The sequence below is a fragment of the Mangifera indica genome, chromosome 6 (assembly GCF_011075055.1).
Source record: "Mangifera indica cultivar Alphonso chromosome 6, CATAS_Mindica_2.1, whole genome shotgun sequence".
Lineage (NCBI taxonomy): Eukaryota > Viridiplantae > Streptophyta > Magnoliopsida > Sapindales > Anacardiaceae > Mangifera > Mangifera indica.
In genome coordinates this window covers 7,961,404-7,986,725 of record NC_058142.1, presented here as the reverse complement: position 1 = coordinate 7,986,725, position 25,322 = coordinate 7,961,404, and the positions used below count along the sequence as shown (strand labels likewise).

General features: G+C 32.2%; 2 protein-coding genes across 6 annotated transcripts; one reads left to right on the top strand and one right to left on the bottom strand.

The window, feature by feature from the left end:
• Positions 1-3,659: 3,659 nt before the first annotated feature.
• On the bottom strand, positions 3,660-5,029 carry LOC123218588 (inorganic pyrophosphatase 2-like). The gene is made up of 4 exons (XM_044640083.1): positions 4,816-5,029; positions 4,602-4,723; positions 4,290-4,491; positions 3,660-4,198 (listed from the first exon to the last, which is right to left on the bottom strand). Exons 1-4 carry the CDS (start codon positions 4,951-4,953, stop codon positions 3,824-3,826), a joined length of 837 nt encoding a protein of 278 aa, XP_044496018.1. The 5' UTR covers positions 4,954-5,029; the 3' UTR covers positions 3,660-3,823.
• A 10,375-nt stretch (positions 5,030-15,404) lies between these two features.
• LOC123218074 (serine/threonine protein phosphatase 2A 55 kDa regulatory subunit B beta isoform) lies at positions 15,405-24,444 on the top strand. 5 transcript variants are annotated; one of them, XM_044639285.1, is made up of 14 exons: positions 15,405-15,776; positions 18,081-18,184; positions 18,299-18,397; positions 18,507-18,626; positions 19,552-19,758; positions 20,227-20,318; positions 21,077-21,195; positions 21,802-21,925; positions 22,107-22,230; positions 22,650-22,718; positions 22,813-22,904; positions 22,991-23,068; positions 23,152-23,219; positions 23,416-24,444. In XM_044639285.1, the coding sequence occupies exons 1-14, from the start codon at positions 15,671-15,673 to the stop codon at positions 23,553-23,555; spliced, it is 1,542 nt and encodes a 513-aa protein (XP_044495220.1). In that variant the 5' UTR covers positions 15,405-15,670; the 3' UTR covers positions 23,556-24,444. The 5 variants fall into 5 exon arrangements, with proteins under 5 accessions (XP_044495220.1, XP_044495219.1, XP_044495218.1 ...); XM_044639284.1 differs by having other exon boundaries at positions 19,552-19,761; positions 23,419-24,444; XM_044639283.1 differs by having other exon boundaries at positions 19,552-19,761.
• Positions 24,445-25,322: the final 878 nt, after the last annotated feature.

Here is a 25,322-nt window from a genome sequence, read left to right as displayed (position 1 = left end):
TAAGTGAATATACAATTTGGTTTTGTTTTGATTCATTGCATATACTTATTTCTGTATTTTGATTGTGATTGATTGTAATTCGATCAGTCCATTTTTATAGGATTATGATTCCTTATTGGATTGTATTGTACTTGTGCAAATTATATACATAAATACAATTTTACTCATATTTGTACAGTCACCACCACAAATTAGTTTATTCATCAATGAACTTGTTAAATTACTTAGCTCATAACTCAAACAAATTGAAAGAGAGAGAGATAATTTATATATAAAATTAATTACTCCAAGTCAGGAGCTGACTTAATGGCTGGAATAATCCTGGAATGTATAGGAGTTAGCTTCAGAACTTCTGTAATATCCTCGATCGTTTTGCCTTGATCATGAAGCTCTTCCAACATTTTATCCTGCAGATTCTGTGCATTAAATAACATGAATTCAGCAGAGTCTTGAAGGAAACCAATCAAGATCTTGCATGCAATATTATGGACTAATTACCATGAGAGAGTTCCAAGGCAAGGTATGGAGGAGTTGATTGAACACCTCAGTGGCACCTAACTCAACAACCACCCAGTTATCACCGCAGTGGCTTATCAAAATCAAAATCCACCAAATTCCTGCTATTTCTGGATTAAGAAAAACTATTTTTAGGTTATTACAAGAAAGAGGGTTTTTTATCTTGTAAATGGTATAGGAAGTATATGTGGAGGTCACGTAAAAATAACAGCTGTGATTTTCGAAATATGCCAAGGGACTAATATTTCATCAAGATCAATTTACTGTTGGTTAAAGAATTCATGAGAGCAGGCCATTTCTGAATTTTGAATGAGTCACTTTAATACTGTGGACCTTTTTGGCCAAAAATAAACTCGGATGCTTCCTAGAAAATATAATGTCATGTACTCATCCTAGGTTTATTAAATATTTTTATCAAATATGATATATTGACATGAATATTATATATAATTTGATGCCTACTTTTAGACTCCAAAATCACTTCTATTGTTCAAATTTTTATCATTGAATTTTCATATGTAGTTACCATCCAAAATGTTCAAACTTAATATGTGGATGATAACAGTGATAAGATAGAAAATTTTCCACTATTCCCTGATGCTGTTATTTTTATGATAGAGATCAATCTAGCTACCTTATATCACAATTCAAAATCTTACTTTATTGGGCATGAATTTGAAGGTCAAAAACCAAAGCTGCAAATTGCACCTGGTATGGTAAATTGAAGAAGATGGTTTGAAGTTTCAAATACGCGGAGGCTAGTAAATTAAATAGTAAACAGAAGAAACTAGTGAAATTATTTCAATGTTTATGGTGGCACAAGCTTTATGATCGACTTGTATACAAAATGGGATGTCAATTCCTGTTGGCTGACAAGAGTCCTCCTTGGTGGCTCCAGTGATTTTTGTTTTTTTTCCTAATTTACAGTAACATTTCTCGGAAACAGCTGGAGCTTTAGCTAATAATGCAATTCAATGCAGGCCAAACGACTATTTCCCACCCAAGGTTTGATGTTTTCTCAAAAGTCCTCCCTTTAACTATGGAAACACCAAACACCCACCCATGGCCTGTTAGATTTAACCAAACCCTAACGCTTGAAAATTTTATCTCCTTTTGCCCCCCTAAACTTTAAAAACTAAAATTTTCCCCCAGCTTAAGTTTTCAAAAATGGCAGTTTCACCCTAGGGTTTGATTTTGAAACCTCCGAGGACCTCTGGGAAGACGACCGTCTTCCCAGACGAAGACGACGGCGTCGGCTTCGTCTGGGGAGACGAAGAACTTCGTCTTCCCCGACGAAGTTTTTCATCTCCCAAGGCCAAGCCGACGTCGATCGATCCTCCAAATGGGAGGAAAACATTCGCCGGAAGGAGAGGTTGCTTCGGGAGGGAGAGGCCGTCGGCAATGGAGCCGGAACGGTCGCCGGAGATTTCAAAATCAAACCCTAGGGTGAAACTGCCATTTTTTAAAACTTAGGCTGGGGGAAAATTTTAGTTTTTAAAGTTTAGGAGGGCAAAATTAGATTCTATTTTAGTTTATTTTTAATATTATAGCAAAAATGACGATTTTACCCCTACCACCGTTAGGGTTTGGTTAAATCTAACCGGCCATGGGTGGGTGTTTGGTGTTTCCATAGTTAAAGGGGGGACTTTTGAGAAAACATCAAACCTTGGGTGGGAAATAGTCGTTTGGCCTTCAATGCATGCACAAAGATATATAAATATATTTTTTAATATGAACTATCAAATATTTTACCTTGTCTTTGTCTGTTTGACATTTTCACATCCTAAACATGTCCACCTCTAAAGTTTGCTCCCCACAATTTTTTATAGTCATATGGGAGATTTGTATATGTTTTTGTCTTGGTTAATTATAATACATGTCTTTGTCATTATAACATTAAAAAAGAACAATAATCTCGAGTTTCGAAGGTTTAGGTTGGAGGTTGTCTTATGTTAATTAACGATTAGAAGACAAGAAATTAGGTCAAACACAAAAGAGAAAATAGAGACTGTATATCAAGAATGTTGAGCTAAAAATATGGTCAATAAATGATGATATAACAAATACAATTAAATTGCTTAGTCACTAAAGACCACAGTGTAATTGTTTTCATTCTCTTAAGTATTCCAATATTCGAATACCCTGTCACTGTTTCACCATAAGGAAGACAAGTCCCACTTCAAAGTAAATTCGAGGCTTTCATTTCTCCTCAAGAAGGAATCAAAAAAGGTGATAGCTACGCAATTATATTAACTAAGTGACAAAAATACCAGCAATTCAATGTGCTTAAAAGAATAGGATGCACATTGTGCTTGACATCACGAAGGGCCCTCTTGCCCACCAACATCTTTTCAGTTCATGAACCTGTGGATGATGGTGATAATAAACTGACAACTTTGCTTTCACTGGTTCCAAATTTTCATTTATGCCATAATAGAACTCAAGAATTTGGTGGGTTTCAAACCAAATTTGAGTGTGTATATTATAAAGTTTGGCGACCAAATTCAAGATAAGAAATCAATCCCACAACAAAAAAAGAAAAAGACTATATAAACTGCATAATTTAGTTGATTGGGAGGATTTTTCTCAGATTCCTAATAAATTGGAGGGGTGTTTGGTTTGAGATAATTTGATTATTACTTTGACATTAGATACTTAAAGATTAGTAAAATAATCATAATTTTATTACATACTTATATTTTTATTTTTATTTATTAAATTTAAAAAAAATAATCTCATTTTAAATTAAAATGACAACTATCATTAATATTTTAGAAAAATAAATATATATTGACAAAGAGGTAACAATTTTTAAAAATAATTTAATAATATCAGAAAGCCTAAAATTATTAAAATAAAAATATTATAAATTATACACAAAACAAATATTTAACACATGTCAGTTTAATCAAATATAATATTAATTTATACTAAAAAGAATTTTTTAGGAGTATTTAAGTGAAAATACTTAATATATTTTTAATTAGTACCAACCAAACATAATAATTATTTATATATATTAATTTTATTAAATATATTAATAATTTATTAAATAATATTATATTTGTGTTAGTACATCAATTTTTTTAATCAAATGTATGCGTAGATAAATTATTTTAACCTTAGTGATCATTTCTATATGCTGAGACATAATTGGGGTCTAGCTTTATTTATCATTTGTGTGGGCTGACATAATTGACTACAAGAAGTCACAAGACTCATGTAACATGGGCAATGTTACACTTTTTTGTGCCACATTGCTAGCATATTTGCATCCGCCTTAAAATGAAAATTATTCTGTAAATAATTATTGGGGGACTGGGACAGCTTGTGGCAGGGCCTCAGGTGCAGCAGCGGCTGACATTATTTGCAACTTGCACTCTCCAGAAATCAATTGAGCAGAGTTGCTATGGCTATCTTCAGCAGAAATTGAGTTGATTAGTCTTAGAAGAATCTTCTCAAGCTCTTCACCATCGGTCCAGCCATGAATCTCCGCCTTTACGACCATTGGATTCCGGCAAATCAGATCCCAAACGGGGAAATTCTTCCTCGGCATCACATGATCTCGCCCAACAAGCTTCAAGCTTGGACAGTAATCACCACTGCCATCACCCAGGTAGATTATCTTCTTATTGCTGCCATCCTTGGATAAAGAAGCCTGGATCCTTTCAATAATCAAACCCTGTTGACAAAGTCAAATTTTCTTTTTAATTAATGCGTAAAAGACAATAAGCTGACAACAAATTATCAAAATTGACTGAATAATCAAATACCTTGCACATATTTGGAGGGCAGAGATGGCAGCCATGAGCAGCAATGGTGAAGTCATGGTAAGGGGAAATTCTGAGCCTCCCTTCTTCATCAACAAAGCTGGGATTAGTGTTAATCTCAGAGAAACAATCCCTGATCCCAAGATGTTCCAAGATTGTCTCAATGAAGAACAGATTAGCATCACTAACAATCCTCAAATCACATCTGAAAAAAAAATCCCATTATAACAAATGAATGTCAGTTTTTTTTTTTTTTTCCTCTGAAAGATGCAAAATTTATCTTAAAGAATTGGAAAATTAACGATCGTTCATTACCCTAAATCATGGACTGCATTAATGGCAGGGACAATCCTGGGATGAATAGGAACCTGTTTCAGAGCCTCAACAATGTCTTCAATGGTCTTGCCTTGAGCATGAAGCTCATCCATCATCCTGTCCTGGAAATATTCAAACAAGAAGTATAAACTTCGTGCGGAGAAATTAAAGAAAACTAACAAAATTTATCAGAAAGTGAAAGTGCTACACTGACCATTAGAGAGTTCCAGGGCATGGTGGGGAGGAGCTGATTGAACAAGTCTGTAGCTCCCAAGTGATCAACAACCCAATTATCGCTGTCGACGTCAATAATGGTCTTGTCAAAATCGAAGATTACAACAATGCCGGCCATGGAGATCTCACTGCAAATTGGAGAGAAAAGAAGAGAATCCTAGGGTGCCAAAACAAGACAAGAACGAACAATTTTTTGTAGGTTACAGGGGAAACTGAGAAGGCTATTTATACTCAGAAAAGTGGGTGCAATCCTGAAGAATCACGGTTATGCCAAAGGAATATTACTTTTCCAATAAGCTATCATTAAATAAAACAATGAGTAAAAAACTTTATGTTATAATGGAATTTTATATAAAAACAATGAGCATAAATTTTATATTAATAATATTATTTTAAATTAAAAATAAAATAATATTATTTAATTACATAATAACATATCATATACATAAATATATTTCATGCTGGGCTATCCACCCGGTTTGATGGCCTTGATTTTGCCAAAGTTGTTGGTGGGCTGTGGTCAGGAGATCAAAGGGTCAAAAGGGTCAAAAGGGTCAAGATTGTAACAATTAGGAAACGCGGGAATAAAGGAATATTCTTCAGGATTTAATATTCTTGGAATATCCAGTTAACTCCTCCAGTGTTGATTCCTGCTACTTTATGTGGCTGCTGACCTTTGCTTTGCTTTTTTGTAATCGCACTTTAACAGGAGCCCAATCCTGGCAGAATACAACTCGGAATTTTGTTATGATTTATTAATGGGATATGCCTAACTCGAAAACCAATAAAATTTAAAGTCTCTAAATGAGCTCACGTATGATTTCGACCTTTTTTTTTTATTTTTAATTTAAAATAATTTAATTATTTAAAGGTATATCTCAAATATATATTTATTTATATAATATAAACATTTTTTTTAAATATGATTAGGTATTAATATTATGACATATCAAAATAAAAATACTTCTTTTAAAATAATTTTTAAAAGTATATTTTAATTTATAAGATCGTTAAATCTTAGAAAAATAACAACATATTAAGGTAAATATTCAACAATAAATTAGAGATGTATATCATGATATTAGTAATATTCAATACATATTTTGGTTTTAACATTTGGAATCGATCTCTAAAATTATCAAAACTCTAATCAATTTTAAGTAATTATATTTTGGTCAATTTTTTAGGATATAATTGTAATTTTTAAACTATTGAGGAGATATTAAAATTTAAAAAAATTTTAAAAATCCTTAATTTTTTTAAATTTCTAGAAGGCCTAAAATTTTTCATTGACACCCTGGTATTTTAAAAAATCAAATTCACCCTCAAACATTTATCATTTTGAAAAGCAAAAAACAAAATAAAAATTCTATGCAAAATGATTGTCTTACCCTTTCACTTAATGGAATTTACTAATGCAAGTGGATGACCAGTGGAAAAAATCTGGCTTTTTGAAACCTAATGAGTGGTAATTTCATTTCAGAAAACCTTGGGAGGGAAATATTCTTTTGGCCTAATTTGTATTCAACTTTGATAGCTATTAGATATAAAGGTGCAACGAATATACTCCACCAGTAAAGATATGGCTAGGCCTTGATTTCTTGTTGAGTTTGTTGTTATTCTCGTCTAATCTTTACAGGATTTGATTCGAGTTTCTTCAAGAAGAATAATCTTCTCTAAGAGAAAATCAAACGTTTTGAATAATAAAGCACAATCTTCTTCCTAAAAGAGTAAGGGAAATTGTTACATTACTCATAAGGTAGTACATTTTAATTTATTTCAGGTCAACTTGACACAATTTAAAATTAAATGGGATGATACTAGAGTTCACACAAAAATATCTAATACGATCTGAATCGATTAGAATATTTTGAAAAAATATTATTTTAATCGAATTTGTTAGGGATGAATTAAAAAAAATATTAAAAGACAATATCAATAATAGTTAGAATCTTTATATATTGAATATAACTGTATCTTTATATAATTGTAATTACTCATATTATTATTTATTTTTATCTAAATATTTTATATTATTATTAAGTAGTAAAAATGTGATTTGATTAATTAGATTATCGATGTGTTTTAAAGGTCTTAGTATGTAGTTCTTAAACTATTTATAAACAAGATAAAATATTATATTGTGTGTTTTATTAATAGTAGACTCGGATAATTTCGTGAAAAAATTAAAAAGGTAAAAACACTTTGGAAAATAAAAACAATAGACAATTTCATATCAATTTAGGTAAGGTTAAGTGAGCTCGAATATTTAAATGTTGGTTTGGGGTTAAAAATTCTGACACAATTTTAATTTGAGCTAGGTTAAAATTAAAAGTTTTTAACACAAAATTCAAACTAATATAATTTGAACACGTTACGGTAGTACGAACCGCCAGCTTTACCTACTCCACTGGGAAAGTAAAGGCATGGCTAGGCCTTGATTTCTAGTTGAATTTGTTGTTATTCTCGTCTAATCTTTGCAGGATTTGATTCATGTTTCTTCAAGAATATAAATTAAGCCGCTTGAGTTCTGATAATTGGTATCTTTTAGTCATCGATCTCCATTGAAAGCTTCTTACGTATAAGATTTCCTATACTTCATCAATACCGTTTGATTTTCTTTAAGAGAAAATCAGACGTTTGATGCTTAACAGCATGAACTCTCCCATATCTTGATATCAAAACTGAATAATAAAGCACAATCTTCTCCCTGAAAAAAGCAGGGAAAAACATGTACTCGTATACCCAATTGTCACATTATACAGAACCTAGTACGTCTCAATTATTCCCTACGAAAGAGAAATCTCTTTTGGATGGAGAACCTTTATTAATATTAGCAATGGTGTAATGGTTATCTCAAACTACCAGAAGAAGAATGGAAAACGCCACAAGCAAGACCGAAATACAGAAGGGAATTCTTCCATTTTGTAGTTGGTTTTATCTGGGGATCAAGCCTGGAGGCTTCACAAATCAAGATATTAAATAATATTTTATCTGCAAAGTAGTTAACAACATCTGTCAGCATTCTGCATAACGTGCACATCCAAATTTGACGAGAGCTTTGGCCTTGTTTGCTTTGTGTCCACGATTGCTGGTCTGTCCCCTGGATTTTTTGTGCATCTCAGCCACTTGCAGATAAACAGCTACTTAATGATAAAAGAATGCCTGCCAAACTTATCCGAAGCTATTAGATAGGGTGACTGGTCCTCCTTACAAACTCAAATACGCTCTAATTATGTTCAATTTTTTATCACGGTTGCTTAATCGATTTCTGGATTTTTTATAACCTGACAATTCTTATTTGACTTCATAATTGTTTGTGCCTTACATGTGAAGGAATGAATAGCCATATTGAAAACCACGCTGATTTTAGGTTACTTCACAAAACCAAAATTGAAGAAAGCCAGCCCCATTTTTTGGCCTTTGGCTGGCTATACCCAAAATGGAAATAACCCAATTTTGTAATTTTATCTAAATAAATAATAAAATTATATATTTATAATCGAGTAATTTTAAATTAATAATAAAATAATATTCAATTTTTATAATAACACGATATATGCATACCCATTTGTTTACTAAAAAATATGAATATATAACATTACTCCTAAACAAATTGTATATACAAATTTCTATACATAAAGTGATCTTTTAATAGTAAAATTATATGCATAAATAATAAATATAAACTTGAGTATAAATGATAATATGTCATCATATGATTAGATGAATTTGAATTAAAGATAAAATAATATTCAACCATATGATAATATACAATAATTATACTTAAATTTATACTTATTATTTATACATATAAGTTTACTCGTCTTTTGCCTCTATTTTATTCTAACCTAATCAAACCATAACCCTTGCAAGAATATTTATAATACTCCTTTATGACGCTTTATGTCGAAGTGGAAGGAATAGCATTTGGCATCATGTGCTAACACAAAAGCATGAGAACATTTTTTGTTCTTTACTAGTTTCCCTTATTCATTAATTCACAGACAGGATCTATATCAGGTCACATTCAACAGATCAGTCCTCATTTATATGCCCTCAAAATTGCTAAAATTGTTGTTGATGATAGCTAGCAACCAATATGAAGCCAACCAAAGGCTCAGTTAGCAAGCCAAATTAACAATAGACTTTCTTCTATAGCTAATTTTCCAAAAGAGACTTTAGTCTTTAGTGTGTGCACTGTAATAATATTTCTATAGCATTGTTTTTGGCAGGTTCTGTGATTCAATCTATCTCAGTTTTCGTCTTTAATTTTAAAAATTAGGCCTCACATGGTTGGGGATCAATTGTCTGGTGAGGCTTAAACTTCTCACTGAGACAATATCTCTCTGGCTACATATATAAACTATGTATTATTTAATTACCTAGATATGAGGAATCATTTCCTGATTGAAGACAAATTGGGTTTGCTTTATATAATTGCTCAATCTCTGTACAAATGTTTAAAATTCAAGAAAGATGTATATGGGAAGAGATGCATTAGGAAGAAACAGACAATCAATATAAAACAAGAGAGATGCATGTGATATAACTTTCTATATAAGATTCGATGGTTATTTAATTATCAAAATGGTAGGTAGTTTTCATGTCCATATATATGCATCAATGTAAACAATAACATATGCTACATTACTTGATTTTAATATAACATCCGAAAGTTAAAAGAAAAAAATTAATTACACTACGTGTTTTTCAAAGTATAACGATACATATACAAGTGGAAAACGAGCTTAAGCCTTGGGCTTATTTAGGGTTTGCCCGAGGTTTCGACTGGCCAGGTTAGGCCACAGTGATAGGGTTTGTTCAAGCTCTTTTGATATATATATATAAAGGAATGGGGTTAAACATATAAATAATGTGTAAAGATGTTAAAAAATAAAATTTGTCATATACATGTATTTTATTCGATATGTGTGATGCACATGGTGAAACTTTTTTGTATTTTTTCTAACATAAGGGGGTAATTGATAATTTCACATTGGTGTAATTAATTAACTATTTATTTATTGATAATATATATATCTCGAATACTACCTAAAACATGTAGAAATACCAACTAGGTTTTGGGCCTTTGGCAACAAATGAGACCAATTTAGAGGTTGCCTTCGTCCTCTATGTCTAATCCATCCAAAATCCCCAAAAAGGACTCATCTAACATCAGGCTTCATTTCTGGGCAACGGCTCGAAGTCCATTGGGCTTTAACCTAGTTCTGAGTGAGCCTAATGAGACCAAATCTTGATGTGCAGAAGTCATGCCATGCAAAATGCAAGCTCAATTCAAACATAACTAAATCGAATCGGCATATAAGCTCGAAATAATTCAGATTAAATCCGTGTTTGGCTAGACCCCATAAAACAGTGCAAAACTTGTGAGATGAATTCGCTTACTATAAAGCTTGGTCAAAGGATTATTTCCTACCCAAGGTATGTTGCATTCCTAAGTTTTTCCTCTTTAACTTTGATATTTTCAAATATTCACTCATAAACAGTTAAAATTAACGATAATAAAGATAAAATCGTCATTTTATCTATAATATTAAAAATAAACTAAAATATAATCTCTTTTTACCCCCCTAAACTTTAAAAACTAAAAGTTTTCCTAAGCCTAAATTTTAAAAAATGACAGTTTTCCCTTAGGGTTTCGTTTCGAAACCTCTAGCGTCATCCCTGGGGCCATTGCAGGCAACCTCTCCCTCTCAAAGCTTACTCTCCCTCTGGTAGTCTCTCTCCTCCCATTCCCAGAGGTCTATTTCTGACAGCTTCATCTTCGTTTGGGAGGACAAAGAGCTTCGTCTTCCCCAATAAAATTATTCGTCTTCCACGACTACTCTGATGCCCATTGGGGGTCCAAATGGGAGGAGAGAGACAATCGGAGGGAGAGTAAGCTTTGGGAGGCAGAGGTCGCTGACAATGGCATCGAAAATAACGTCGGAGATTTCAAAACGAAACTGTAAGGGGAAATTGTCATTTTTTAAAACTTAGGCTAGGGGAAACTTTTAGTTTTTATAGTTTAGGGGGCAAAAAGAGATAAAATCTTAAAGGGTTACGGTTCCGTTAATTTTAATTATTTATGGGTAGGTATTTGAGATTGTCAAAGTTAAAAGGGGGAAACTTGGGAATGTAGCATTTCTTGGGTGGGAAATAGTTCTTTGGCCCATAAAGCTTCACCGTTAAGTAATTAGATAATATTATATAATATTAAACTCAAAATTAATCTCCTTCATTTCCTTCCTGGCTTCATTTTTTATCTTCAGTAGCCTTTTTTCTTCGTTTTATTTTAAATGACAAATCACTATGTCCTACCTAAGGTTGGATCAAATACAGATTTTTACCTTTTATGTTGGAAAAGCTAATTATCCACCCCCTTGTGAAATTTGTTAAAAAAATGTTAATTTTTTTCATAAAATTATTTAAAAGACAAAAAACTCTCAAACTAAATAATCTTTGCCCCCAAATTTTTTTAAAATAATTTTTACCTTAATTTATGTTAGTTTCAATTAAAAATAATAAAAAATTTACTAGTACACGTCTAAATAAGGGTGTCAATAACATATAGCATATGTTTGGGGCCTAATCATAAATTTTAAAAATGCTAGGACTGTTAGAAAAGTATTAAGGGATTTTTAAAAATTCAAAAAGGTTCAAGGGTGTTATCAAAATTTTAAAATTTTAATATACCCATCAATAGTTTCAAAAATGATAATTATACTCTAAAGAACTTAATAAAACACAACAAATTAGAAATGTAAATGTTATATTATAAATTAGTAACATGATAACATATTCAAAAAAATATATGAGGTGAACAAGATAATTTTTTAAAAAGATAAGGGAAATATCCATTTTTGCCTAATAAGTTTCAAAAAATGACATTAACACTCAAATACTGTTCACAATTCAGGGACAAAATAGAATTTTAAAAATTTGAAACACCCTTGAACTGTTTATAATTTTCAAAACCCCCTTGAAAATTTAATTAACACTCATAATATTTTCAAAAATATAATTTATCTTAAACATATAATTATACGTCATTAACATCCTTATTTATATTTATACTAACAAATTTTTATTATTATTTTAATAGAAAATAATATAAATTAAAGATACAAAAAAATTATCCAATAAAATTTAAGAATAAAGTGTTATTTAGCTAGTAGATTTTTTTATCTTTTTAACAATTTTATAAAAATATAATATATTTTTTAAAAATTTATCAGACAAATAGAATTTTCAAACATATATGGTAAGACTATGTTATTTTATCAAAACCTTGGGTGAAAAATTCTCATTCGGCCCCCTTTTTTTTTTTAATTATGGGCTGATTAAGACTTTTCATATATTTATTCGCTTAATAATGATTGCTAAACAAGGGACTAATTTCGTCCGTATGCTCATTTAAAATCAATTAAATCCATGATTATCAGAAATATATTATATTAAAAACCGAGCTGTCTTTTTACTGTGATTGGATTTTCTGCTTTTGAAAATAAAACCTTTAAAATATTATATTATATTTGACAATTGCAGCCCTATCAATTTTTAGCTTTTTTGAGATACTTTTGTGAGTCTATTCTCAAAATTTAACTATAAAAATTTTCATATTAATTTTTTATAGTAGAGAATACATACATGATAATATAAAATATTATTAATTATGTATTTAAATTGATAAAATAATATTGCTAAATTAATACGTGTTTTATATATAAATTTAAAGAGTAATATTATGTCAATAAATAATAAGTATAAATAATAATATTTTATAATATGATTTAGTATTATTTTTTTAATTTAATGTGTCTTACACAACTTCTATCTTGTTCCTTTCCATTCAATCACTTGCATTCCACATGACTTTGGTCATTTGGGGTACACCATCCGTCTTCGAACTTTGATGACATGAGCTTCTTAACTTAAAATTAGTTATCTAGGGAACACCTTCTATCTTAGAACTTTGATAATAAAACGTGCATTAAGAATTCTCTCGGTCATTTTAGATGCACCTCCAAATCCTACTTTGTGGATAAATCTCTATATGCTATGCATATAAAAATAATGGTGAAAACATTTTTCTTTTTAAAATATATTTTCTAAACGTATGCTCTGTGTCGTTCAAACTATATTACGAAAGGGATCAGACACCTTGGCATGTGAGTAGCAAAACTTCATAGCTATATTTCTCTAAACACATTTATTGGACTACAATACCATCACCCGTGCTCTGTTGTGTGTAACTCCCACAAATACGTAGCAAAATCATTTTAGTTCTTTTTGAATTTATGAGTTATATTTGACATTAATGAATGAGAAAATGACTAAATGTTGAAAAATTGAGAATTTGGCCTATTGAATGGTCATACATGAAAATTGCACACTTATTCGTGTTGTGTTAGGTGGATGATATAAATATCATGTAACATCAAATAATTTAATAGGTTGAATGACCATTCATGAAGAATGTACAATTGTTCCAACAGTAAGCTGATTTGAATTCTATTTAAAGAGGCACGTTCTAGCACGACGCCTTATTTTTCATAACATACTTATCCATTTATAAAATTGATATTGTGTCCTCTAGGAAGCAATGTACAAGATGTACATGATCATTCACCAATTAGGATAGAAATGTCGTATTCAATAGACGATCATACATAGAACTTATGCATCATTTGTGACACATAAGTTAGGATGCAATGAGTACCCATACAAAAGAGTGCATGCCCATTTATATTAGCAAAAAGCTGGTTATGTCCTTTAGGTCATATATGGTCATGAATGTGAAAGAGAAGAACTGTTCATGGTGTTAAGGATGTATGGTCGTTCAAGCAAGACAAATGATTGGGCACGAAAGACTGTGAAAAAAGAAGTTATGAATATTCATGTTGAGTCAGTGCATGCTTATTCACAAGTAATGGACAATCATACATAAGAGAAACAATGAATGTACATTCATGGTAGATAGATAATTATTCATAGTCATCTTATAAAATATCTAAAATTATAAAATTGGCCCAAAACAGGCTCAAAACCTGAAAAATTATAGCAAAATGGGCAACAAAAAAAAAATCTAAGGCCTAAAATATTTTCACAAGCCTCGAAGCTAACTTGTTTGATAGTCCTATTTATGAGTTTAAGATTTAAGGATTTAGAGTTTTGAGTTTAGAGTTTAGGGTTTAGAATTAAAAGTTTCGATTTACCTCTCATGATAAAATATCAATTTACACCCTATCTGATAAAAATATTAGTTTACCCCTTAAATCGTCAAATATCAATTTAAACTCATATAGATTTTTTTTTATATATTATTTTGTAATTAGAGTAACAAAAAATTTCTTAACTAAATGTATAAGTATAATATTAAAAAAAGTTAGCACAAATGTTGGAAAATATTGCATTACCCCTAACATGATAAAATATTATTTACTTCCCGCATGATAATATATTCCTTTACATCCATATCGAAGTTTCCTATAAGTATTTCATAACTAAAATAATGAGAAATTGTATATCTGAATATACAAATATACGTTAAAAAAATTTGATATGAAAGTTGAAAAATATCATTTCAACCACTCACATGGTAAAATATCAATTTAACCCTCGTAGTAAAATACTTGTTCACTTGTACATGGTCAAACATAAGTTATCCCCTACATGATAAGTTGTCAATAAATCCTCCTACATGGTAAAATATTAAAAGCCACAGCGTGGTTAAATATAAAAAAACCCTACATTTTTTTACCCCAAAAAAAAAAAAATTACCAGGAATTTCTATCATTCTTGATTTTAAAATACACTCTGGTACTTATCAAATAAATTCAATACACCAAAAAATAATATACAATAATCAAATAAATGAAAAATTAAACTAATATTTGCATAAATATTTGATATAATAAATTTTCTTCCTTGAATTCGAAACCACGATGTTAGAATTTGCGTAGAAACATGAAAATATAGATTTTTGAAGTTTGTGCGATTTGTTGATAATGTTGTTTTGTATAAAACATTAAATTTATATAATAAATATCAATTTAAATATCAAAGATGATATGTTATAATATGATTAAATATTATTTTTTTAAATTTAAAATTATATCATTATATCATTATCGATACTTAAATCTGTATTATACACATAATTTTATAGTTATATAAAAAAAGTGTGAGAGTATTAATGTATTAAATTTTCTGTTTTGGGATAATCCGAATGTCTTTCAAAAAGTTGGTTGTTTTCTATAGGTCCCTTTAATTTTAGTATTTTTTATTAAATTCCTTTAATATTACTTTTATACATCCAACTTCCATAACTTGCCACATCACCACCAACTAACTAATCAAACCCGTCTGTCACAACAGGCAATCTCAACACCTGTCATTCTATAACAGATCCAGAAGTTCCATTATTGATAGAAACACACAAACGCAAAGGTGAAAAGAAAGAAAGAACCAAAGAACGTTTTAATCCTTTGAAAATAATAAAAATAATAATAAAACCAAAATTCTAAATTTTATAAATAAATAAAAATAAAAATTTAGTGAGAGAAACCGAGACAAGAAGCATTTTATTTTGTTTGTTTTATTTTTTAATTTTCTAGAGAGAGAAACAAAAACCAACGCACAACAAAAACATAATAATAATAATAATAAAGTTTGGTTTTTGTTTCGGTTTTGAGTTGTGTTGTGTTCAATGGTTGAATTGGGAATCGGAATCTCATTGGCTCTATAATGATGCGATCTTGGGTTTGCTGATTTGCTTTGGCCGTTGATTTTGGTTACTTGGGGTCAACAACAAGGGACAAAAGGGAGAAATGAATGGCGGTGAAGAGGTTCGCACGGCTGCTCCACCGCAGCCGTTGGAGTGGAAGTTCTCTCAGGTCTTCGGTGAGCGAACCGCAGGGGAAGAAGTCCAAGAAGGTAAATTTTTTCATTCTATTGTTTTATTTTATTTGGTTTTTTGGTGTTGGTGTCGTTATGTGTTTTGGATCTATTAGGTTTTGCTTGTGTTAGATGCAGTTAGGGTTTGATTTTGGATCTAAAACGGATCGTGGGTATTGAGTAATCGGGGTTTAGATGTGTGGCTTTTTTTTTTAATCATATTCTGTTGAAGTGAAATGCATGCACTTTATTTTTGTAAGTCGAAGTTATTAGCTATGTTTTAGATCTTGTTTGGTTTTGTTAATTGATGCATTGAGACTGTATTGCGTGCATCAAGTTGTGAATTTTTTGGAATTATGACGAAATTGCGATATGGGTTTAAGCATATTTTGTTAGCTTGATTTATAATGAAGATAATATGTTGATATTTCTCTTTTGGCTATGCAACTATTGGTGATGCATAGAACCAACTAGGTACATGGGAGAAAGTTCTTTTTTCCGCGTTTAATGCTTGGGGATTCTATTTCAAGTTAGTTATGTAATGGTGAATGTATTACCAGCTAAGTAGCTGTCATCTGTTGTAATTATTCAGGTTCAGGGATATGTACATTGCTTCTGAGGTTGTAGTTCTTGTAAGTGGTTGGTTTGTTTTATATTTTGGTAGTTAAATAACTGAACTCAATTCATGTTAAGAAAGGCTTAAACCCGGATTACTTTGGGTTGAGTGTTTATTAACCACTATGTGGAAATCAATGAGTGAGCTCATTTTATGAAACTTGTCGCATTGCTGTGGAAGTTGGGACTGACGTGTTGATTAGTCATTTCTGGTCTTGATATCATACATGTCTAGGAGCGATAACTTCTGCTGCAATCTACTGACATAATTTATCAGCCTGTGTCTATGTTCTATGTTGATTTGATTAGCATTCACCTGTGGAGAATCTGCATATGAGTTTCAGGAATTATGTGTTATGTTATATCTCTTTCAGTGGTGGAATCAATATAAGGGGGTTTCATCATCTAGTACTTAGACAAGAATGAGGATTCTAATCTGGTTGCGACATCACCAAGGAAAAGACGATAGAAGCAATCTAAAGTAATGTGGAATAGAAGTCAATGACAATGGGGCACCAAAAGGAATGGTTACAAGATTTGATCCAGGAGCTTGAACAATATCACAATTACCAAAACAATCATGGCTCAAGTATTAAGTCAAGACTATGATTCCAGATTTCATTGGAGGATATAGCCCTAGAAGACATTAATGACGAGATTATTTAGGTTGAATACCCTATATTTTAATCAATAATACTATGTGCACAACTTTGTGTGTAAACAACGATGTGTCACTATATGATTGAGTGTTGTTTTATTTTTAATTTTCAACTGTTCAATCACATGATGACATGATGTTATTTGTGCACATAGCACTACTCTATCTTAATTAGTTGCTCTGGGATCTGAATGCTTGACCCTTGGTTGATGGCAAAGGGCTTTTACCGTTTAGACTAAAATGTAAACTTTAAGACCCATGGTTGGCATCTGATGGGTTCTGATAAAAACCATAAGTTAGCTTATTTTCTGTGATAGCTATGTTAAACCATTTAAGAGTTGAAGACCTGTGCTCAAGAAAGTAGATGATGAATGCAATTCAAGTTGATGATTTTCTTCCTGCATGTACTTATGCACTGTTGTCAAGTCTCCATAATTTTTCTTTTTCCATGGATTGTGGCATTAGAAAGTATTTTTTAAGTAGAATTATTGAATAATCAAAGGAGATGGAAATTGTTGTTCACTGTCATGTTATAGCTTCTGGTGGGAATTTGTGGAGACTGAACACCGATTACCCGGAGGAACCGTGCAATGCTCAGAGCAGATGCTCTTGATATAGTGCGTATTAGTTTTTAAATAATTTAGTTTATCAAACTGGAAAAATATGCCAGACTCTCTTTTGTGGTGTCATTATATATTCACAATGTATTTGTATGGAGACAATTGAAGCAAAGCAGACATTTGGTGGACATGTCAAGTTTTAAACCTTCAGTTATATATAGAATAAATTTATGTATATATGTCTTGCTTATGAACAAAAAGTTATAACTGTGGCCTAGGAAAGGTAGTTGGTGTATTTGCAGTGTAATCAGTAGTCTTCAAGGGAGAAATTGTAGTTTTAGCATATTCTAGTAAATCAAATCTGTCTCCTACAGAAGAAAATATTTACTCATCATTTTGATCTGAGGATTATGATGATGTTTCTCTTATCATAGTGCAGTTATATTTTCATTATTTTATTGGAAGGTATGATGGGATTTCTCTAAATGGCTGCTTTCCTTGTCTCTACAGTTGATATAATATCAGCAATTGAATTTGACAAATCTGGCGATCATCTTGCTACTGGTGACCGTGGGGGGCGGGTGGTTCTCTTTGAGCGAACAGACAATAAGGATGTGGGTTCTTTCTTCCATATTCATGCTTCTTTCTTTTTAATATAATTTTTTTATATTGGCTTGTTGTTGGCTGTTTCTCACAACAAATAACATCTTTTATACTGCAATTTGTAGCATGGAGGATCCAGAAGGGATCTGGAGAGAATGGATTATCCAATAACTAGGCATCCTGAGTTTCGTTACAAAACAGAGTTTCAGAGCCATGAACCTGAGGTATCATTTTTGGGTTGTTACTCTTGCTTCAATTTCATACATATCCTCTGTTTGCTATTAAGAGTTTGAATTGTTTGTACTCATACTATCTCTGCCTTTTTAATGTCAGTTTGACTATCTAAAGAGCTTGGAAATAGAGGAGAAAATCAACAAAATTAGATGGTGCCAAACAGCCAATGGTGCACTGTTTCTTCTTTCTACTAATGATAAAACCATCAAATTTTGGAAGGTAAGGAGGATGGTTCTATATCTGCAAAAACTACTTCTCTTGTCGTTCTCTTGCCTTTTTCATTTCTATATCTTTTCCCAATTTGTTTATAGATTGTGCTGAAGATGACATTTCGTTAATAACAAGTAGAATATGATGTCCAAAACCACCCCCTTTCTGTGTCTGCATATTCACATATGATATTTATAATAGAAGCAGTACATATAATTTTCTACTTGAATATCTAATTTGACAACTTCTCATTTTTGCATTATCTGCTATCTATGGTCATATTGTTTCAAGTTAATATAACTTGCATGCACTGGGAGCCTTTTACATAAGGGCAACTTGCATTATATCTTTGCTTGCTCTGGGGCTTGTTCTTTTGGGGGGATTCTAAGTTTTATAAATAGTCAACTGCACAATTGAAAGCTTTTGTACTTTAATATTTACGGTGGTAGAAGACAACATTCTTTTGATTCCTTTGCAGTCAGCACATTCACTTGTATATCAAAATTGTTTTAGTTTTCTGTGAAAGTATTTTAACATGAGTGAAGTTACTTGCATAAAATGTGATGTTAGACTTTATGAAGGGTATTGTATCAGTGCGTGAAAAATTGGATGAAATAGGTTTATAAGCTGTAGGGAAGTTTGCATGATGAATCTTGCTAGACTGGGTTACTATTATAAATCATTGCTTTATGTTAATATCCATGTCGTGAAGCTTCAGGCTACTGGATGTCCAGTGGTAGGAATAGTTAATACCAAGTAGGATATCATCTTCAATTTTGTTCATTCTCACCAGCTTTTGTTATAACTAGGATTTTGCATTCATTTATCATTTTCTTTTGTTTGTCATTTTTCAAGCATTTATATTTTGACACTTGTAAATGCATGCCTATGCCCTACATCTTATTTATTAGCAATATCTATCTGAGTTGAGCAGGTACAGGAAAAGAAGGTCAAGAAGATTTCTGACATGAATTTGGACCCTCTAAAAGCTGTAGCAAATGGAAGTGTTGCTAGTTCAAGTAATGCTAGTAGCCCTAAACCATATCTTGCAAATGGTGGATGTCTGGACAAATCATCTAGTTCTCTGAGCAATGAATTTTTCATTCCACCTGGGGGCATTCCATCACTACGTTTACCAAGGGTAGTTGTACTTAGCCCAGTCCGTTCTCCGTCCCTTGATTAAAAATTTAGAATAGGTGTACAGCAACTTTTAATGCCCCACGTTATTCTTGTGTGTGATCAATTTTGCCTTTTTTATCATATCTTAAACCATGTGTCGACATTTAGAAAGTTGAATTTCAGCTTATGAAAAGACTTGGGGGATCCTGAGCCGATCTTGCAAAGTCTTTCCTTATATAAAGTGCATTATATTGATGAATTAGTTTTGGGCTTAAATCTGCAACTGAGAGCTAGGTGTGGGTTAATAATCTGTATAATTAGCTTAGGTTCATACGATTTTTAGACATTACCACCTCAAGTGTACAACTTCTCCAAAATTTCTTTTAATTAGTAATGGAAAAAAAACATTTTGTGTTGGATAACGGTTAGTGTTGTCAATTGGTGAACTGCTTGTTTTATTACATACGATACTGACTCAAACTTTATTCAGATAACTAGCAACGAGATTAGCCTAATGGCTAGATGCCGAAGGGTATATGCCCATGCTCATGACTATCATATCAATTCTATATCAAACAATAGGTAAATTCATCTTATATTATTTAGTTTGTAACTACTTTTCTGAAGATATTTTATTCTGTATGCTCTATATTTGATATGTTTTATTGGCTTAATGTCGGAAGGTACATGCAATGGAATTGGTGTTGAGATACGTCTTAGGTTCAGATCTTATTAATAAATAGTTAGCGCTTCAATTCCTTTGCCTTTTCATTGGTAACATAGAATCTGTCACAAAATTTTATCCGTAGAAAATACTATCAACTGATAGAAGCCAAACTTATTTATGGTATCTTGTTGCTTGATTTTAACTTTTTTTCATTATTAGCATTGACGTCCTTTCTTTTCTATGAGGTCAGGATATGAGTTCTGCAGTTTAGATGGTCAGAATTTAAAAAAAAAAAAAAAGGAATTCTGCTGTTATTTTGTAAGATGTTAAATGAACTGGTAGTTGTAGTAGCTGGTCTTTCACTACTTCTCTTTTCTCGCTAAGTTTCATTATACAAGATGTCTTTGTTGATGCCTAGAAATCACTTGACCTTTCTAAACCTTCAAATATCAATGCTAGGGAGTTCAGTGGTTCAGATTATATATCGGGGCATTCATTGAGTTTATGCTTTCACTATTTTTCTCTTTAGAACATCAAATTTCCCTCTTCATTCAGTGAAGTGATTTGACTCTTGCTAGCATATTGTATTTTGTGCTATGTGATATGTGCTTCGCCTCATTATTGACATTGATTTGAATGATTTTACTGATCCTCTTTCTTTCTTGCACTACAGTGATGGTGAAACATTTATATCAGCTGATGACCTGCGCATCAATCTTTGGAACTTGGAAATTAGCAATCAGAGTTTCAATATCGTTGATGTAAAGCCTACAAACATGGAGGATCTAACTGGTAAACATCCTAATATCTTGGTATTTTGGGTAGTATTGAAATTTTTCTCACAGTGGGTTTCCTCCTTTTTAGTTGATTCTGATCTGATGAATTATGATTTTTGGTACTTTGATTTGTCATGGAAGCTTTTGTTTCTTGTCATGTTCTCACCCTGCACCTTCTTATGTGTGTCTAATATGAATCTTAAGAGAATCACACTTCAAAAGCTAGGTGTTGAGATTGGTGAGCCCAAAGTCATATAAACCCTACATTAGAAGCTCATACTTTCCAATGTGGATCCAAGTCTCATGTCTTACACTTGAGATCCTAGCATACCACCATGCTCTATAGTCCCAACGCCCACGTGACTTGGCTGTACATTAGCACCGGGCTTACACTACAATACCAGTGTCACCACCCGCCAGAATAATCTGGTTCCACATTACTCGCCTACCTTTTCTTTTAATCCACACCTCTTTCCATAGATTTCCTGAAAACTACAACTTTCTACATTTTTTCCCCTGTTTTTTTTTGGTCTGCTTGTTTTATTGTTTGTTTTTAAGTTCAAGTTTTTTGTTTACTGATCTCTTGCTAAAACCTTTTACCCCTTTTTATTTGTTCTTGCAGAGGTGATAACATCAGCTGAATTCCATCCCACTCATTGTAATATGTTAGCATATAGCAGTTCAAAAGGCTCCATACGGCTTATTGATTTGCGACAATCAGCTTTATGTGATTCTCATGCTAAATTGTAAGTGTTTCAGTTGGTTTTTGCATTATTAATATCATTTGTGGTAGAAGGGGAAAAAGGTGGATGCTTCATTGGCTTGAACACATTTTTTCATGGAAGATAGGGAAAGCATCTCTTCTGTTATGTTATTGGATATGATAGTAATTTGCTTCCCGTTTCCTCTAATATCCTTTGTTGACAGGTTTGAGGAACAAGAGGCACCTGGTTCTAGATCATTTTTCACAGAGATAATTGCTTCGATATCAGATATTAAATTTGCAAAGAATGGAAGATATATACTTAGTCGTGATTACATGACCCTTAAGGTTGGGGGTTTTTGTCTTTGTTTTTGACTTTTGATTCATAATTGCAAGTAGTTTTTTTTTGTGTTATATGCTCATTGTGTTATTGATGCTGTGACAGTACGCTCTTTCTGAATGCTACTTCCTCAAGCCTATTTCCTTGCTGTTAGTGTTTTTTAATTTGTACTCCTATTTTGATGATTATTTACGTCCTTGCATTCACATCAAAAGCTTTAAGCTATAGGTTGCATGCTTTGTTTAGTTGTGGCTGTATTGTCATGTCCAACAATATTTCTGTATGTTTTATTCCTGGTCTGTATCTCAATAATAGTATCAGCGTTGTTTCTAGGACTAGCTGTCTGCACACGTGAATGTCAGATTTTTCTGGAACTTGGATAAACTCTTTTCCTGATTCTAACTTGAGTCATTTACTTCTTTGGCAGCTATGGGATATTAACATGGATTCAGGTCCTGTTGCAACTTTTCAGGTTCATGAATATCTAAGACCTAAGGTGAGGATTTTATTTCCGGACAAAACCAAACCCAATGTATTGCCTTTTTTCGCTAATTGTGTATTGTGATAAACTTTTCTTTTCTTGTTTCCAGTTGTGTGATTTATATGAAAATGATTCAATCTTTGATAAATTCGAGTGTTGCCTTAGTGGTGATGGATTGCGAGTAGCTACAGGTTCTTACAGGTAGATTTTTGTGTATAAATCCACTATTTCATTGCTGTGAGAAAACCCTGGACTGCATATTGATTTTTTTTTGCCTATCATCACAGCAATCTATTCCGTGTGTTTGGTTGTGCTTCAGAAAGTACTGAAGCAACAACTTTGGAGGCCAGCAAAAATCCAATGAGGTAATATAGATATCATAAGAATAGCGTAACTGGGGATTTATGTAAAAACACTAGTGAATATAAATTCTAATATGCCCTTATAGGAGACAAGTTCAAACACCTTCAAGGCCTTCCAGATCCCTTAGCAGTATAACACGTGTTGTCAGACGAGGTAAGATTAACTTAATAGTTTCTTCTGTTCCAAATTTTAAAGTGACTGTGACTTCATGTGTTGATTCATGAGCTAACTAAAGACTGTCTTTATATTAATATTTATGCCAATTACAGGAACTTTTTTACTACATCTCTTCGTCATTTTTCTGTTATCTTACCTAAATTTGATTATTCTGTGGATTGGGGGACTGTAGCAGGAGCAGACAGTCCTGGAGTTGATGCAAATGGAAATTCTTTTGATTTCACCACAAAGTTGCTCCACCTAGCATGGCACCCAACTGAAAACTCAATTGCTTGTGCTGCTGCAAACAGTCTGTATATGTACTATGCATAAAGATGGTACAAAGAGAAATGCATTTCTTGGTTAGTTAACTTTTTTGGGTTGCTGTTGGAGAAGGCTTCTTTTCCCTTTCCCACCAACCAGTGAATCGGAGGCTACATAAAACTGTCACACTTGCGTAAGTGCTCCTTAAATCTGTATCACATGCTGTAGTAGGAAGGTCTTCAAATGGCTGTCAAAGAATCCATGAGGAAGCTACCTGATTTTGTTCCCGGGTGGGCAGCTTGATTCTCTTTTCACCTAATCCCCTTCCCAAGTCCCAAAATTCCTTCTTCCTTTTTCTGTTTTGCACATCTTCTTGTAAAATAGAAGATGCAGTTAAGTTTTATAATTGTGTTGGCCCTTAGTCAAGAAGAAAATGTAATTGTACCTCTCCTACAACAAAAACTAAAAGATGTTCAATATTTGCCACTAGGTTTAAGGTAAACGTAGTGTTTTTTTTTTTTCTTTTTTTTTTCCTTTTTTTACAGATCTTGGTGGGAAGGAGCTGTTGAAACTTGCAGTGCTCATTTTTTTATTGATTCTTTGTCATGTTTGGAACATAACCCCTTAGTTCAAATGTAGCTTTTGTTTTTCTTCCTCCTGATTCTTTGTCATTAGGTATTTCCGAGTGACTTCTGACCCAAATTTTCCAGGCTTCTTCACGTCTTTGGTGGGATGTGCATTGTTTCTGATAGTTTTAAGAATTACTGCTTCTGTGTTTGCTTTTCTTGTTCATGTTTCGATCATAACTATTGTTGTCCCAGAAAACGAATATGTAGATTTGCACTGTACCATTGTAAACTTGTACTCGATTTTTTTTTTTTTTTCATTTGAAGGGTAGCATTACTTTCGAGCCATGATGGGCCATTGCTAATATAACAAGGAAATGATGTTGTTACCATTTGCCTCTCTGCTTTTTCCTGTTTATTCATTGTTGATGATTTGCTTCAAATCCTAAGATACCAAATGTGGTATCCTTGTTCTAATTCTCTGGCTCACTAACAAGTAGGGTTGGATTTGAATCGAGTTTGTTCAAGTTTAAGTTTGAGTTTGATTCGAATGAGTTTGAAACGAGCCAGTGTTAAATGAACTCAAGCTTACAATTTCGAGCACAAACTATTCATAAAATTCGTAAATTAAAACTTTTGATACAAAATGACGTTATTTTGATCAATATGTATTAAAACGATATTGTTTTAATAACAAGTTAATTAAAGCTCGAACTCGAGCAAAGTTAGAGCTTAAAACAAGTTAAGTTCGAACTCATTTGTAGCGAGTTTGATGGGTCCATGTTGGAGGTTAGTTTAGTTCGAATCCAGCCCCACTAGCAAGATATGTGATATCTTTAGGCAAATTTCATATTTGCTAAGCACGAAAGAGGTATTAGATCTATTTGTGCATTTTATATAGCTTAGGGATGAGAATAGATCTGCCATGGGCCGGTTTGGCCGGTGAATAGGACCGAAACCAGCCTGCATAAAATCGGAACCGGAACTGGAAGAATCGGAACCAGATTGAAGTGTAACCGGAACCAAATTTTGACGGTTCGGTTCCGGTTTATATAATTTGAAACTGTAAACCACTGGTTCATTCTCGGTTTATGAACCGGCAATTTAAGGTTTTTGAACTGATAATTTTATTTTATTTTTTAAAATTTTTTTTATTTTTTTAAATTAAAAAAAAAAAAATCAACAATTCCCTGCATGCAGGGAACCATTGGTTCCCTACAAATATGCAGGGGACCGGGTCCCCTACATATTTCAAAATCTTTTGCAGGAG

What these genes read in the sequence shown, in the direction of transcription:
- LOC123218074 (XM_044639283.1), top strand. Translation starts at nt 15,671, where the DNA reads ATGAATGGCGGTGAAGAGGTTCGCACGGCTGCTCCACCGCAGCCGTTG. An exon ending in AATTCTATATCAAACAATAG is followed by an intron (nt 20,319 to 21,076) that starts GTAAATTCATCT and finishes CTTGCACTACAG; the next exon opens with TGATGGTGAAACATTTATAT. An exon ending in ATGAATATCTAAGACCTAAG is followed by an intron (nt 22,719 to 22,812) that starts GTGAGGATTTTA and finishes TCTTGTTTCCAG; the next exon opens with TTGTGTGATTTATATGAAAA.
- LOC123218588 (XM_044640083.1), bottom strand. Translation starts at nt 4,953, where the DNA reads ATGGCCGGCATTGTTGTAATCTTCGATTTTGACAAGACCATTATTGAC. An exon ending in TGCCCTGGAACTCTCTAATG is followed by an intron (nt 4,724 to 4,815) that starts GTCAGTGTAGCA and finishes GAATATTTCCAG; the next exon opens with GACAGGATGATGGATGAGCT. An exon ending in GCCCTCCAAATATGTGCAAG is followed by an intron (nt 4,199 to 4,289) that starts GTATTTGATTAT and finishes CTTTGTCAACAG; the next exon opens with GGTTTGATTATTGAAAGGAT.